Below are 16,819 nucleotides of genomic sequence, written 5' to 3'. Positions count from 1 at the left end.
TGACAAGAAATTCACTTGGACTTGAACTTGAATCTGAAAAAGGGTCCCGACCCGAAACGGCTTTGTCCATTTCCTCCGCAGATGTTACGTGGCCGCTGACTTTCCCCCCCAACTATATTGTGTGCAATATTATCTCTGCACCTACAGGTGGTGAATTTTATTATTGTCGCAGATCACCTTAAAGTACACGGATAGACATTTCCAAGCCGCTGAGGAGTGTTCACCCGAGCCGGAGTTCCAGCTTTCCGGCAAGAGGGCCTGAAAATATCAGACTGGCAGCAGAGGCCACAAATCGGCCCAGACCTCGGGTGATTCACAGAGGAAGAGGACTAAACTTTTTGATGCCTTTCCCCACAGTGGAAAATTTTGATTCTGTTGTGGATGTTCATGTTGAATTCTATAATGTGTTATGGCATTTTTCTTATTTTTAATTTTTCTATGGATGTACGGAAACTTTATTATTTATTTTATTATTTATTTTATTTAAAGCACTTTGGTTTCAACGCGAGTTGATTTAAACGTGCTATATGAATAAAATTTACTTACTAGAATTGTACAGAAAAAAAAATCAATTGTGTTTAAGGTATGAAGTTCGGCGTGCCGTGTAACCCAATCCACATCAATAAAGTGAAATAGTCACATGGATAACAATGTTGTCCACAAAGATTCAGCACATTACTGTTGAGAAAACAAACTTGGTTGAACTTTCTGTAGCTGGTTCCAAATTCAAGGTACTCTTTGTAGGATCGGGTTGATTGGGGACCAACTGACCAATGTTTCCCAGTCAACCTGTCCTGCATTACTTAATCTTCTAGAAGTTTACCAACTACACACCTTAAACTCCTGCTCCCATTTTCTTCCTGTGTGTAGTTACTGACAATGCGGAATGGGTGCGTTGACACGTGACTAGACACAGTGACATTTTTTGCTTGCATACCCAATGTATACAAATAGCAACCAAAGTTACAAAGCACACCGGCTCCCCCTTGGATTGGGCACCTGTCCATTGGAATTCCATGAGATGGATGGCCTACAGTAACATTTACTTACTTACTGCCTATTAAGCCTCCTGGCATGTAGGGCAGCAACGAAGGTCCTCCACTCCTGTCTGTTCTGGGCCAGCTTCTGGACACTACCCCAGGTCAGGTCCATTGTTTTCATTTCCTCCTCTACAGTTCGACGCCAGGTGGTTTGGGGGTCTCTCTCTTTTCCTTTTCCCTTCCGGTGTCCAGTGCAGGGCTGTTCTTGGGATGCTGTCTGGTTCTCTTCTCAGTATATTGCCAATCCAGTTCCAGCGCCTTCTCATGATGATGGTGTCCATGCTCTCTTGTTGGCATTGAGCAAGGAGATCTTGGTTGGATTTGGTGTTTGGCCAAAATATTCTAAGGATTCTTTTCAGGTTCTTAGTATGGAAGACTGACAGCTGGTTGATGTCACTCACTGTCATTCTCCAGCATTCCGAGCCATATAGGAGGGTGGAGAGGACACAGCTCTGGTATAACTTCAGCTTGGTCTTGGTGCTGTATTGCTGGGACCTCCATACATTGTTTAGCATTCTGAAAATATTCCTAGCCTTGTTTAGCCGGTTCTTTATGTCAATTGTGTGCTTCGCCATTGTGTCTGACTTTGCTACCAAGATAGGTAAACTGCTCAGTTATGGGAAGATTGTTTCCATTCACTTGGATTGTCAAAGGGTTTTGGATGTTAAGTGTCATTACTTCAAATTTCTTCTGGTTTATCTTCAGGCCAATTTGTTGTGCAAAGTCACTGAGATGGGATGATTTTTCCTGCATGTGCTTGTGGGTGTGGGAGACCAGAGCCAAGTCATCAGCAAAATCAAGGTCTTCCAATGCTGAGAAGAGGGTCCATCATATGCTTCTTGCTTGGTCCTCGGTTGTCTGACGCATCACCCAGTCAATAACAATATTGAAGAGTAGCACTGACATCACACACCTTTGTCGGACCCCTGTCTTCACCTGAAATGTGTGGTTACTGTTCCCCACTCTGCAAGAGGTTGGCATAGAAGCTCTTAATGACTTTGATCATATGCTGTGGGATCCCATATATTTGGAGTATGCCCCAGAAGTTGTCTCGGTGGATGCTGTCAAATGCTTTCTCGAAATCAACAAAGTTGATGTATATCTGTCTCTGCCACTCTGTACACTGTTCTATAATGTTACAAAGGGCAAATATCTGGTCAATGCACCCCCTCCACCACGAAACCCTGCCTGTTCTTTCCTGAGCTGTTTGTCTACTACTTCTGAGGTACGTTGTATAATAATATTTGCCAGAATCTTGCTTGGAATTGCTAAAAGTGTGATCCCTCTCCAATTGTTACATTCTCTAAGTTGCCTTTCTTTGGTATCCTAATGATGACTCCTTCTGACCAGTCATCAGGTATACCCTTCCTTTCACAAATAGGTGTGAAAAGTGGTACAAATACTTCAGCTGCAAGTTCTGGGTTTGCCTTGAACAGTTCTTCATTGAGGTTATCTTGGCCACTTTTCCACTTTTGAGAGACTTAATGGCTGTAACAATTTCCTCCTTAGTTGGTGGTTCAGTGCTAATGTCCGGGTCATCCTCTGCTTGTTGGGTGTTAGCCTTTATTATGGGTGGTGCTCTATTCAGTACTTCATTAAAGTGTTCCGTCTAGTGAGCTTCTTGTTCTGCTTATAACCATATAACCATATAACAATTACAGCACAGAAACAGGCCATCTCTGCCCTACAAGTCCGTGCCGAACAACTTTTTTTTCCCTTAGTCCCACCTGCCTGCACTCATACCATAACCCTCCATTCCCTTCTCATCCATATGCCTATCCAATTTATTTTTAAATGATACCAATGAACCTGCCTCCACCACTTCCACTGGAAGCTCATTCCACACTGCTAATACTCTCTGAGTAAAGAAGTTCCCCCTCATATTACCCCTAAACTTCTGTCCCTTAATTCTGAAGTCATGTCCTCTTGTTTGAATCTTCCCTATTCTCAAAGGGAAAAGCTTGTCCACATCAACTCTGTCTATCCCTCTCATCATTTTAAAGACCTCTATCAAGTTCCCCTTAACCTGCGCTCCAAAGGATAAAGACCTAACTTATTCAACCTATCTCTGTAACTTAGTTGTTGAAACCCAGGCAACATTCTAGTAAATCTCCTCTGTACTCTCTCTATTTTGTTGACATCCTTCCTATAATTGGGCGACCAAAATTGTACACCATACTCCAGATTTGGTCTCACCAATGCCTTGTACAATTTTAACATTACATCCCAGCTTCTATACTCAATGCTCTGATTTATAAAGGCTAGCATACCAAAAACTTTCTTTACCACCCTATCTATATGAGATTCCACCTTCAAGGAACTATGCACGGTTATACCCAGATCCCTCTGTTCAACTGTATTCTTCAATTCCCTACCATTTACCATGTACGTCCTATTTTGATTTGTCCTGCCAAGGTGTAGCACCTCACATTTATCAGCATTAAACTCCATCTGCCATCTTTCAGCCCATTTTTCCAAATGGCCTAAATCACTCTGTAGACTTTGGAAATCCTCTTCATTATCCACAACACCCCCTATCTTGGTATCATGCTTCTTTTGTTAGGAATCGGCCCTTTTTGTCTACAATTGGTGTCTCAATGGTTCGACGATTTTTGCCACAGATTATCTTGGTTATTTTGTAGACTTTCCCTTGCTCCCTTTTCTTAGCTGCATCTTCTGCTTGATTAGTAAGATCTTCCAGGTACCCCCGTTTCTCAGCTCTGGCTTTCCTCTGAACTGCTTTGTTTGCTTCTTGGTACTGCATCTTGTATCTTTCTTGCAGCCATTTGGACTTTGTCTCATTTATTTGCTTCTTTAATTTTCTCCTATTTTCAATGATTTGCCATGTGTCTTCAGTCATCCACCCCCTTTTTGTCTTCTGCTTAAACCCCTGGCAGGCTTCACGTGTTTTCACGTAAGCTATTTTGGTTTGTACCCACACAGTATTAATATCAGTTGTGTGATCATCCATATCTGCTAGTGCCTGAAACCTGTTCCTTAATTGTAAGACGAAAGAGCCTTTCACTTTTGGGTCATGTAGTTTCTCAACGTCAGACTGTTGCCTGTCTGTCTTTTTGCTCCCTTTTTTCCACAGTTTCACTTTGAGAACAGCCAGGACTAGGTGGTGGTCAGTACCAACATCAGCTCCCCGTTTAACTTTAACATCAAGTAATGAGCGTCTGCCTGTGCCGTTAATCATCAAGTGGTCTATCTGATTCTTATCCTTTCCATTTGGAGAGTACCATGTCAGTTTGTGGATGCGTCTGTGCGGAAAGATGGTCCCTCCAATTACTAGGTTGTAAGTGGTGCAGAATTCTATTAGTCTCTCTCCATTCTCATTCATTGTACCACAGCCCCTTTTTCCCCATAGCTCTATCCTGGTCTGTGTTGTTGTTTCCAACCTTGGCATTCAAGTCTCCCATCACAATCTTCATGTCACGGGAGGAACGGCACCCCATATTCCGCTTGAGTCGCTTACAACTCGACAGTATGAACAATCAAACCCAACCCCCCACCTTTCTCCACAACACCGTCCTCTCTCCTGTGCTCTACCTAGACTCACACCTATTTCTCTCCTTCCTTTCAGCTTACATCCTTCCTCTAGCTTCACAATTTGCAACTTGTCAATCCTTTTGTCTCACATCTTTTTCTCATCTCTGGCCTTTTGTCCAAACCATTTGCCCCCCCCCCCCCCCCCCCCCCCCCCCCCCCATTAAAAAATCTCTCCAGACGTACAAGTGGTGTGTGGAAAAGTAAGTTTTCTATCATTATGCTATTGAGATGTATATTTTCGCAAATAATAAAATGTCTTGACAGCTTAAACACCCACTCCCCTTCAATGAGATATTGTCAATTTGCTAAGGTTGATTATGATCAATTAACAGCTAACAATTATGCCATTCCTTGGCTTGCATCTGAGTAAAATGTAATTCAAAATTATGAGGTTTGCGATTTTTTTAATGATAAATTTTTCTTCAGAAAGCGTTTTCTTTTGTATGTAAAAACCCACTTGAGAACCATGGGCGATTTTAAAGTTTTACAGCCAGATTTAAAACTTCAGAAACTTTTTAGATACCAAAGGAATCAAGACAAAACACAAATAATGCCTTACTGTTGATGAAATACAGTGAGCAAATGCGATAATTCCCAATATTTTCAATCTCAATATCTGCACGGCCAATGTTCGTCAAGCACTTTAGCTGTTGTTGTCCTTTCAGCTGCCGCTTCTATCTACCATCATTTCTCCTCACTTTTGGAATTCTGAAGTAGGATAAGTAGAATAATGTCTCTCACGCTTACTCCGATTTCCATAATTATTTACAGCACAAAAATTGACAATTTTGGCAGGTTTTTAATGGGCTCGCTATGGTGAAAAAATGGTAAGTGCTTACCTGCAGTTCATCGCGTGTACTCCAGTTGGCGTAGCGTAGCAACAGTACGGGTCACGGGTACGGGTACGGGTCACGCACTTTCCCACCCGTTAAAAACATCGAAAACAGCCAGTTTTTGAGCTGCAATTTACTGTGCCAGTCGGGGTGACCGTGAGGCACAGCTACCTAGATTTTCAGTCCAAAAAAAAGATAGAAACTAAGGTAAGTTAAAGAGGGAGCTGAAGGTGCCAATCCAGCGGAAGTGAACAGCGGACATTTGCCGTGGAGATTTAAAGGTCCAAAATATCGGGAATTATCGCGTTTGCTCGCTGCATTTCATTAATAAAGATAAAAAAGTCAATGATGCCTTACTTTTGATGAAATGCAGTGAGCAAACGCGATAATTCCCGATATTTTGGATCTTTAAATCTCCACGGCAAATGTCTGATAAGCATTTCCGTTGGATTTGCACCTTCAGCTCCCTCTTGAATTTACCTTAGTTTCTATCTTTTTTTTTGGACTGTAAATTTAGGTAGCTGTGCCTCACGGTCACCCTGACTGGCACAGTAAATTGCAGCTCAAAAACTGGCCGTTTTTGATGTTTTTAACGGGTGTGAAAGTGCGTGTTTTCCCATTCACTAACATGTACCGGATGTATAGCATGTCCTCCACTTGAGATTTTCGGTCACGTGGGTGCGGATCTACGCTCCAGTGACCTTTCGTGAAATCACCCTATTACCTGCCACGCTTTGAACCAAAGGTACTAGAAGAGCTCCTCTATAATCTTAGCTTTGAACTACACCTCCTCTCTTCCAGCCTCCAACCCCAAAAATCAGTATGACCCGACCCGAAACGTCACCCATTCCTTCTCTCCAGAGCTGCTGCCTGTCCCACTGGGTTACTCGAGCATTCTGCATCTATCCATGGAGCAAACTAGCATCTGTGCAGTTCTTTCCTACACACTTCTCCAGGGGTGCAATTTGTTTCATGTATCTTGTGTTTGTGTTTTTATGACTATTGACAGATCAATTTCCCTCCTGGGGTAAATAACGTTTCTTGATATAAATGATCTTTTCTTCTCGTTTATTATATTGTTTACAATGTACAATGTTTACATTTTCTGTTGTGCTGCTGCAATAAGAATTGAATTGTTCTATCTGGGACATTTTACACTTTAATTTCATGTATTTTGTATTTTATGACTGTTGGCAGATCAATGTCCCTCCTGAGATAAATGACGTTCTATCGTATCGAATCGTAGGTAGACAAAAATGCTGGAGAAACTGGGTGAGGCAGCATCTATGGAGCGAAGGAAATAGGCAACGTTTCGGGCCGAAGCGTTGCCTATTTCCTTCGCTCCATAGGTGCTGCCTCAGCCGTTGAATTTCTCCAGCTTTTTTGTCTACCTTCGATTTTCCAGCATCTGCAATTCATTCTTAAACATCGTATCGAGTCGTGTGGTTTTGTGGACATTAGCAATGTCGAAATAGTGTTGGCTCCGCCGTGCACTGTGTGTCCCCGGCAGCCGCCGTAGGGGGTTGGAACGTGGTGCTGGCAGCGGCGTGTCCGCGCGCTCCGGGCCGGGACAATCGGCAGCAAAGATCTTATAGCGGAGCACAGGAGCTTTGATCGGCAGCACCATGTCCGCGAGGAACAACAACAAGTTGCCCGGGAACCTGCCGCAGCTGCAGAACCTCATCAAGCGGGACCCGCAATCCTACACCGAGGAGGTGAGTGGCGCCGGCGCCGAGCCTGCATCACCACCTACTCCAACAGATAGATGCAAAATACTGCAGTAACCCAGAGGGTCAGACAGCATCTATGGCGAGAAGGAATAGGTGATGTTTCGGGTCGAGACCCTTCTACTGAAGAAGGGTCTCGACCCGAAACATCACCTTCTCACCAGAGATGCTGTCTGTCCCGCTGACTGAATTATTCCAGCTTTTTGGGTCTATCGTCGGTTTAAAGCAGCATCTATAGTTACTTCCTACACACACACACACACACGAGCCACAGAAGCCAGGCAGTGGGTGCCAATTCACTGGATGTTTTTAAGAGAGATAGATTTAGCTCTTAGGACTAAGGGAATCAAGGGATATGGGGAAAATGCAGGAACGGGGTACTGATTTTGGAGGATCAGCCGTGATCATCGTATTGAATGGCGGTGCTGGCTCGAAGGGCCGAATGACATTCTCCTGCACCTATTTTCTACGTTTACCTGCACCAGCGCCTACTCTAGCACCAACTCGCTCTCTTCCAACCCCACTACAATCCTTAAACGCACTGCAACGCCATGCCTTCCAAATTAAATGTAGTTTGGAAGTCACGGTTGCCGTACTCCTGCCACGTGAACCAAGCCGTTATCATTAGTGTCAGATTTTTTAAAACTAATTCTCCCCTGTTTGCAGATCTATAGAATAATGTGCCCACGGTATTTTAGGATGTCACGAGCTCAAAAGTGAACGCGGCCCTTGTTTCGGTGCTTCTTAAACTTCAATGTGCTTTGTTTGCCACCACGCGTTGTGATACATAGAACTGTACAGCGTGGAAACATGAAACTGTAGATGCTGGTTTACACTAAAAGACAAAGTGCTGGAGTAACTCAGTGGGTCGGGCAGTATATCTGGAGAACATGGATAGGTGAGGTTTCGGGTCGGGACCCTATTTCAGTGCAGCACAGGAACAGACTCTCCGGCCCATAATATCTGTGCTGAACATGATGCCTTTAAGCTAAACTCCTCCCCCTGCACGTGATCCATAGCCTTCCATTCCCTGCATGTCCATGTGCCTCTCTGAAAGTCTCTTTAAATGTCATTATCGTATCTGCCTCCACCACAACCCCAGCAGCGTGTTCCAGTTACTCACAATTCTGTGCAAAGAAAAGGCTGCCCTGCTTTTGGTTTCCTGGTCCTCCAAAATATTCTAAATGGGATTTAAACTGGAGGTGGTGGAGGGTGGACTTAAGCAAGAAAGGGTTCTTGGGGGAAAAAAGAGCTACCTTAAATTTAGTTGCATCTGGTTGGGTAACTATGGTAAGGTGAAGTTTTAGTTTTGCTTTAGTTTTCCCTGCATATCTCCTTTAACTTTGCCCCTCTCAGCTTGAGGCTATATTCTCTAGTTTTTTTATGTTTCTACCCTGGATAATTTCATAAACCTCTATCAGTTCTCCCCACGGCTTCCGATGATCCAGGGAAAACAATCCAAGTTTGATATATACATTTGGGGAAATGGTCGGGAAAAGGGCTCTTGATCCGTCGCATCGATTGGTTTAAAAATATGCCCTAACTTGACCTGTGTATGATGTCATTCCCTTATCCACTGAGTAAATGGTTTCAACAGTCGGCTTGGAAGTCATGGGCTGAAGAGTCTCTTTCTGTGGTGTTTATCTCAATGACTGATGTACCTTGAGTGTTGCAGTCTATATTTCTGCAGTCTTTCCACTTCTCTGAATTTTAAATTATCTGTTCTGGTGATTTCTGGGAAATCTTGTCCCACAAATGTGATTTCCCATAGAACAGAAAGTCCAGGAGTAATTAGTGGGTCAGGCAGCGTCTCTGAAGGATATGGACAGATGACGTTTCGGGTTGTGACCCTTCTTCAGACTGGAGTGTTGTGTGCAGTTCTGGAATTATGCCACTAGGAAGGATGCAATGAAGCTAGAAAGGATGTAGAAAAGATTCACAACGATGTGACTCTATGTGGTCTCAAGGATGTGAATTGAAAGGAGGCAGGATAGGCTGGGACTTTTTCCCTTGGAATATAGGAGGCTGAGAGATGACCGTCGAGATATACAAAACCACGAGGACATGGGTAAGATGAAAGGTCACAGACATTTTTCTCAAGGTGAGAGGGGACTAGATTTAAGAGGCAGTGGTGGAGAGAATTTGGAGCTTCAAATTTCATGGCAGCAATATCTCTGACCTGTCCTGGGCCCAGCACTCGTAAGTAGATGAGGTTAGAGAAGGTGCATGTGGACCTCTGGTGGGCCAGGCCTGTTCTTTCTTGGAAGTTTAAAAATAATTCTCTTAAAATTTGCCGATGTACTATAGAACGTATCCTGACAGGTTGCATCATGGCCTGGAACGGCAGTTCCAGTCCACAGGAACATAAGGGGCTGCAGAGAGTGTTGTACTCAGCCCAGTCCATCACGGGCACACCCTCCTCTCCATCAAAAGCATCCACAGGAGGAGCTGCATCAAAACGCGACTTCTATCCCTACCATCCCTGAGTGAACGGCAGAGCAGATGGGAGTAAGGAAGCATGGACAATGAGAGAAATTGAAGCCACAGCAATATCGAATACCCCTGCATGTTTGGCTCCCAGCCTTGGTCACCCTGGAGCCATGTCTCCATAATTCCGACTATATCGTATTCCTTAACTACTAACTGCACAGTTAATGCATCCACCTTATTACGAATGCTCCTCACATTAAGGCACAAAGCTTTCAGGTTTGTTTTTCTCATCTCCCTTCTACCTTTTGCTTCTGTCCTCCTTTCATGGCTCTCTGTCTCCGTGCAATGGTCCCCCCTGCTTAGTTTAAACCCACCCTGTAGCAAACCTGCCTGCTAGAATGTTAGTCCCCTGCCAATTAAGGTGCAACCCGTCCCTTTTGTACATGGATCCCCTGCCCAAGAAGAGATTCCAGTAATCTAGAAATCTAAATCCCTGCCCCTTGCCCCAACTCCTCAGCCAACCTGTTTCTATGGAACTTCCCTGCTATAACCTGACCCCTTTATCTCTTAAGAGCACAACTGCTCCTTTAACTATGGGTGGTAATTGAAATTGACAAGCAATGGCTTGTATTGACCCTTGTGAAATAATACCCAAGTAAACATTGTAAAATACAGCCTTTAGAGCTTTTAGCTAGCTATAACAAAAATAAACTTATTTCTATTAAAACGGCTTTTATTTTTGAAAATCCAGCAGGAAAAATAACTTTATTGTAAGTTGAAATAATCTAGCTTCTAACTCACTTTCCCCCCATTAATACAATTGCCTCACAATGCAATTTTCTATAACACGACTTTCTTTGGGAAAATTACTATCATTTTAGAAATATAGAAAATAGGTGCAGGAGGAGGTCATTCGGCCCTTCGAGCCAGCACCGCAATTCATTGTGATCAAGGCTGATCGTCGCCTATCAATAACCCGTGTTTTACGGCAGAACTACTTGTACTTTGGTCCAAACCCATCTATGATCTCACCTACCACAAGTTGCCAACCTTCTTCAGCCTTACCACCCTTGAACATCTGTACCTCTGGTCTCCTGCACACCTTTGATTTCCATCCCGCCATTGTTTGTATTGTGGCTTCAGGTACAAAGGTCCAAAGAGCTAATTTTTAAAAAATTGTTCTCCCTTTCTAGGTTTAAGAATCTCCTTAAATTAAAATGGACCAGATTTTGGATCAGTTGACCTCGTGCCTCTTTGTGGGCTTTTGATCATGTTTGATAACTCCAGTGGATAAAACAATATTTGGAGACATTGAAACAAGTAGTTGAAGCTTTACTGCAGGATCCCAGACCGTAGATTTAAATTACATCCTCAATCAGAAATCTTATATCTAAGCAGATGGTTATGGGAGAGGCTGTGAAAACATTAGTGAAGATATTCAAAGTGAGCATAACGTGGTGGATGCATGAAATTATGATATATAATCTTACATTTCATTTTATTTTGTTTAAAAACTTGTTTTGGATATTGCAATGCCGACGCAGATGGCATTGTGTGAATCCAAAGACCAATCACATGCTCCTTCAGTGTGTAAAATAGAATACATGCTTAACATTGAACATTCCTTTGAGAGTCACCTACAAGAGTGATACTTACAAAGCTTTCCCAATGAACCATGTGTTCCTTGCACAGCATTTAATACAAAACTTTTTTTTCTCACAATTTAATCTGCATTTATAATTTTTTTTTCTCTCTTACAGTTTCTACAGCAGTACAACCACTACCTGTCCAATGTGCGTATTTTCAAGCTGCAGCCAGACAAACCTAGTAAAGAACTTTCTGAACTGGTGATGTTTCTTGCACAGGTAAATTTACTTTTGTAACTAACGTGTGAACTGACTGAAAACCATTTAGCTATCTTATTTTTTCATGATAATTGGCTGTTTACGTACCATAATGCAATGTAGGATTAGAAAAATTGAACTCTACTGGTCAAGACAAGTTTGTGAAATTATAATATTGTGGGGAAAATACGCATGTTATTTGTTATCAAAATCTAAATGCCTAAATATAATCTTTTAACTTGATTCAAGGTTGCACATTGTTACCCTGAGGAGCTGTCTAACTTTGCCCAGGAATTGAAAGAGCTTCTTTTCTCTCATCACACAATTCTGAACTCAGATTTGCGGATGGTAAACTATTCTTAATGCTATTTATTGTTTCGCAGTAGAGGTAAAACATGTTGTTTTATGTTTATGTGAAGACTAATTGGGCCCTCTTTGCTATGTGGCATCAAAATAAGTTTCAATTTGTGAGATGTTTCATTGGGTGTGGGGGGTTTGAAAGGGTTAAAGGATTTGCAGCATTTAATGTTCATCATGAGGACATATATTTACACGTTACATCTTTATCTAATTAAATATTCAGGATTTATAGAATTCTACTTTTAGTTTCTATTTAAAACTCTAGATAAATAGTGAATGCAGATTGATATTGGGTTTGGCCAATTATTATAATTGTCCATGTATAGTTTATGGAAAAACGGTTTTCCCAGGAATACATTGTCTCATTTTACAAATATTTTATATCACTGAGTTAGAATAGTGACTAACCCGCATTGTTAATATTAGGATCTATTGGCCAGCCTGCTGTAACAGTGGCTGATCTAATCTACTCTAGCTGCAGAAGTTTATGGCCACAATTTGTTACAAATTGTCCCGGGGAGTCGCGCACGCAGCGGGAGTGTCAAGGGGAGTCGGGCAAGCCCGATTCACCCGCAGAAAACAACTAGGTCGGGCGCGTTCTGGTCGTTGGTGCCGCGGTTGTTCGGCCTGACTCGCCCCACAGGCCTCCCAGGGAACTGCGGAGACGTCTGGCGGCGAGGCCTGCCTGGGCTGAAGGAGCCTTGCGGTGGAGACAGCGATGGGAGCCTCTGCGGCAGCTTGAGCCTCGACAGCAACAGAGCATCAGCGGAGTCAGTGGAACCTCAGTGATGGTGGAGTGTGTGGGGTGGGGGGGGGGAAGACAATGGGGACCTGGAGTGGCCGGGCCGCCGTGAGGGAAGGTGTTGAGAACAGAGGGGGACCTTGTGTTGGGGGGTGGGGGGGGGGGGGCACTCTAGTTTTGAATCCTCTGCCCAGGGGATAAGTCTGCATTTGTTTGTTTGCTCATTTGTTCCGGCGAAAGTGCTGTGCACACAGCAGCCAGACAACAGTCAGTTTTTGTGTATCTTGTGTGTTGTGACTGTTGGCAGACCAATTTCCCTCTGGGAATAAATAAAGTTTATTGTATTGTATCGTACACCAGAGGGAGCAAGTTAAACTTTAAAAGCAGATAATGACAACCAAAACCCTGTTTAAATGACACCCAATTCCAGCTGAAGTTGAATTTATTCTTCATTGTCTTTCAACCAGTTGGAATGGAGAGATGCTACAAAGCCACGTTTCTCTCTCAGAGAAACTTGTGCCACATTCAATTTTGCGTCACTGACTGAAATATTCCTGGAACATGGATATCTGTCCACTTTCTTAGTTGATGACAATGTGGAATGAACCTGTGGAAAAAGGTCCTAAATTAGCATTTATTATTGTGCGATGCATTTGACGTCCGTGCATTAATGTTTTGTATTTCCTTGACTTTTTATTTAGACATTTTGTAAAGCTTTGATTTTACTCAGAAATAAGAGCCTCCTGAATCCGACAAGTTTGCTGGAATTATTCTTTGAGCTCTTGAGATGTCAAGACAAAGTCTTGCGTAAGGTATGCTACTTCTATACTGTTTCAATACCAAATCAGTGCAGATGACTTGGTCAACTTGAAATCTGAGACGCTCTTTTTATATATTATCAGACCCTGTACTTGCATATAGTGACTGACATTAAGAATATCAACGCCAAACACAAAAACAACAAAGTGAACACGGTGAGTAACTCAAATAAATACTCAAGTGTGCAGCAGCACGACCTTCTGAGTTTTTAGTTCGTATAAGACAAGATAACTTATTTGTCACATGTTTCTTACTTTGGGATGTGTTATGGAAGCACAATCTGCCATGGGCAATGATGGTCCAATTCTACACGGCCATCGTAGAGTCTCACCTTCTCTATCATGGTCTGGTTTGGCTCAGCCACCAAGCTCGACACCTGTATGCTGCAGCGAATCGTCCGATCAGCAGAGAAGGTTATTGGATGCAACCTTCCCTCCATTGATGAACTGTACACTGCAAGGGCCAGGAAGCGAGCGGGCAAGATCATCTCTGACCCCTTTCACCCTGGCCACAAACTCTTTGAATCAATTGCCTCTGGAAGGCGACTCCGGACTGTCAAAGCTTCCACAGCCAGACATAAGAACTATTTTTATCCACGAGTAGTTGCTCTACTCAACAGCCAAAAATCTGTAGCCTCCCTTTGATCTGGTGTTTTGTTGGTTCACATGCTTGATCAATGGTGTTTTATCATTAATGTTTTATTATTATTAATGTTTAGTGTTTTCTGAGTCGTTCGTAGCTGTCACTATGTCATGTTGTTAGTTGTGCACGGAGCACCAAGGCAAATTCCTTGTATGTGAATACTTGGCCAATTAACTTAGTTACTTACTTACTTAATAGTGATGTTTTGGAGGTGAATTTGAGTTATAACATCTGCAAAATAAACTCAACAGAAGGTTAGCAGGTTCTGTGGGAGTATTATGTAAGGTGGTGGTGCTGTAGTTTGTCAGTAACATGAAGAATGAGCCATATGTACTTCATCGATGATGGGACCTCACTCCCATCCCAGTATAATGTGCTTGTATGTACAAGTGCTTATATTTATTAAATATGTAATTTAATACAAATGCTCCTGAAGACTGGATTGAATCGATTTGATAGAATCAAATTATTTTCACTTTCAAAATTCAAAATTAAAACGAAATCTAAAATATATATAAAGGTTATATTTTTCAATGCAAAGCATCCATGAAAGAAAATTGAGAAATATTTAGGAGCATATATCACAACTGAAATTTACCGATCAGCCTTTTACTGAAATTTGCAGCAGCAATTAGCTAAGAATTTGCAAATTGCCTGAAAAAGACTAGCAAATTTAGTGGGTAAAACATTTTTTTGAAGCCTTTGCAATCATTGATGCATATTGAATGTTTCAATAAGGCTTGCATCGTATGTAATACTTGGACAATGGTCTTGGTCCTGGCAACTACTTGACCAGAAGACTGCCTTGGAATACCAGATGCTGTAGGCTTAACCGGGAATGTAAATGGGCAGCAGCAGGTTTGAGTAGCTAATGAAATTTCGGGAAGGATTTTGCTAATTCTGACAGGTAAATTAGTTATGTTGCAAACTTCATGATTCTTGGACAAGATTTGCATTGGAAATATATAATCTGAATGCTTTCTTTTTTTTAAATAACTTTTGTATCATGAATATAAAAGTGATTTAATTGATTCAACTAATGGAGATGTGTGAAAATATTGACAAATCATAAATAACACGTTTTCATTTGTATGTAGGTGTGGGGGTTGAACAAAATAGAGGGCTAATTCATAAGGTGTTCATGCACAATGGAGTAAAACTGCTTAAGCAATATTCCCACTATCTCATAATATGCTTGACATTTGGAATCATTCAGAAACAGGTGTTTCCAAACTGGAAGCAAAGGGTTTGAATATAGTAAGTCTCCCTTCAGGAACCACAGGAATGTTCAGTTCCCCAAGCCAAGGATGAATGGTCCTCCATTTAATCCAATTTACAGAATTCTGCCTCTTGATTTTCCACAGCCTCCCAAAAGAAATTACCTGTGGTGGAAATTTAAAAAAAAATTGAGCTTTAACCAGCAGCCTCAGTAAATATGCATCAGGTTAACATTTGGCTGTTGCTCTTTGCAGCAGTACTTGCTGCTTGGGTTGCACCTTCCATACAATGCCATACAATGGCTTCCCAAGACTGGTATCTGCCAGCCTACCTCAGACTGTCTCACCAAAAAAACGTAGAAACAAGTCAGAAATGTACAGAATAGAGGAGGTGAAAAGAATCATAATTGGATGAGACACAGTTGATGTGGTCCAAAGTTCCAATAAATGCATGTTAGATTAGGAGTTACGCTATGATTTAATCAGGAATGGTTTTAATCTAAATTTGCATCCGCACTGATTTTGTTACCTGGAATGGCTACTCCCACTTTTATCTTTTTTAGGGATGAGCAGCAGAAATCTCGTAGTGTATAACAATAGTGCTTTTGCCACCTAGGACTGCAACATTTCCTAAATTAGCTTTTTGCTTGCTCTTTTCGACCTAAGCTGGTGACAGTTGATCCTCTCAGTAGGTGTGCACGTGTGTGTCAACGTTTCAACGCCACTGGCTTCATAAAAATGTTGTCAACCTAGGAATGTCTGCAGGCAAAGTAAAATTTATGCAATTTTTCTACATTTGCAATGGAGCAAAACTTAAAATATATTTATAACTGCAGTGAAGATGTGACCTTCACTTAGAGAGCCATTATTTATTTTCCTAGCATATACCAAGGACTTTGATATTGACAGAATCTAATTTGGTTCTGGACTTTAGCTTCCAACCAATAACATCTTTCTTGCTTTTATAATACCAGACTAGTTGTAGTGCTGGTTAGTAGGTATGACATGTACTAATGCCATGGAGGGCCACACTAAAAACGTCTCTGGGTGGCAGCAAAATATGGTGTAACAGATGGTTTTATTCCCTGTCGTAAAATGTACGAGTACTTTAAATAAAAGTAAAGGCAATGTAGACTGTCCTTGTAAAACAAAGTGTTTAAATAATTAATTAAAAATAATATTATTTGTGGGAGTATGTGACTTGTGTTTGCATGTTGTCAGGTTTTACAAAATTTTATGTACACGATGTTGAGGGACAGCAACCCCATCGCAGCAAAGATGTCCCTTGATGTGATGATAGAACTGTACAAAAGAAACATCTGGTACGTTTGGATATCATTGTTTGAGTAGTTACCAGTTAAGTTATTTAAAATAATTTTAGTGCGTTTAAAATATCTATTGAATCATTTAATGCATTTCTTGAATTACTACTATTTGAACAGACATTATTTAGTGTTCTGCAACAACTGGCCATTTGGAAAGATTTAGAATTCTCATAAGCTCAAAGTTTGGTACCGGGCCGTTTGCTGATTAAGTTTCAAGGGAGTTCTAAGATGCTCTGATCTTGGTCTATGGATAGGAGGATTAATTTCATGTTGTAGTTAAAGGAAACA

General features: G+C 41.8%; 2 protein-coding genes across 2 annotated transcripts in view; one reads left to right on the top strand and one right to left on the bottom strand.

The window, feature by feature from the left end:
- Positions 1 to 2,144: 2,144 nt before the first annotated feature.
- Positions 2,145 to 4,383, bottom strand: LOC129713246 (craniofacial development protein 2-like). Its single transcript, XM_055662571.1, has one exon. It carries the CDS (start codon positions 4,381 to 4,383, stop codon positions 3,586 to 3,588), a length of 798 nt encoding a protein of 265 aa, XP_055518546.1. The 3' UTR covers positions 2,145 to 3,585.
- Positions 4,384 to 6,923: 2,540 nt separating this feature from the next.
- sdad1 (SDA1 domain containing 1) overlaps positions 6,924 to 16,819 on the top strand; it is a 49,649-nt gene continuing 39,753 nt past the window's right edge. Inside the window, exons 1-6 of the mRNA XM_055639892.1 lie at positions 6,924 to 7,140; positions 11,343 to 11,447; positions 11,676 to 11,774; positions 13,230 to 13,340; positions 13,431 to 13,502; positions 16,428 to 16,528. Coding sequence (XP_055495867.1) covers positions 7,051 to 7,140; positions 11,343 to 11,447; positions 11,676 to 11,774; positions 13,230 to 13,340; positions 13,431 to 13,502; positions 16,428 to 16,528 — 578 coding nt within the window. The 5' untranslated portion in view covers positions 6,924 to 7,050. The remainder of the gene's footprint in view (positions 7,141 to 11,342; positions 11,448 to 11,675; positions 11,775 to 13,229; positions 13,341 to 13,430; positions 13,503 to 16,427; positions 16,529 to 16,819) is intronic.

Source organism: Leucoraja erinacea, chromosome 1 (assembly GCF_028641065.1).
Source record: "Leucoraja erinacea ecotype New England chromosome 1, Leri_hhj_1, whole genome shotgun sequence".
NCBI lineage: Eukaryota > Metazoa > Chordata > Chondrichthyes > Rajiformes > Rajidae > Leucoraja > Leucoraja erinaceus.
The sequence above is the reverse complement of the archived record's forward strand: the minus strand, read 5'-3'. Positions and strand labels throughout refer to the sequence as shown.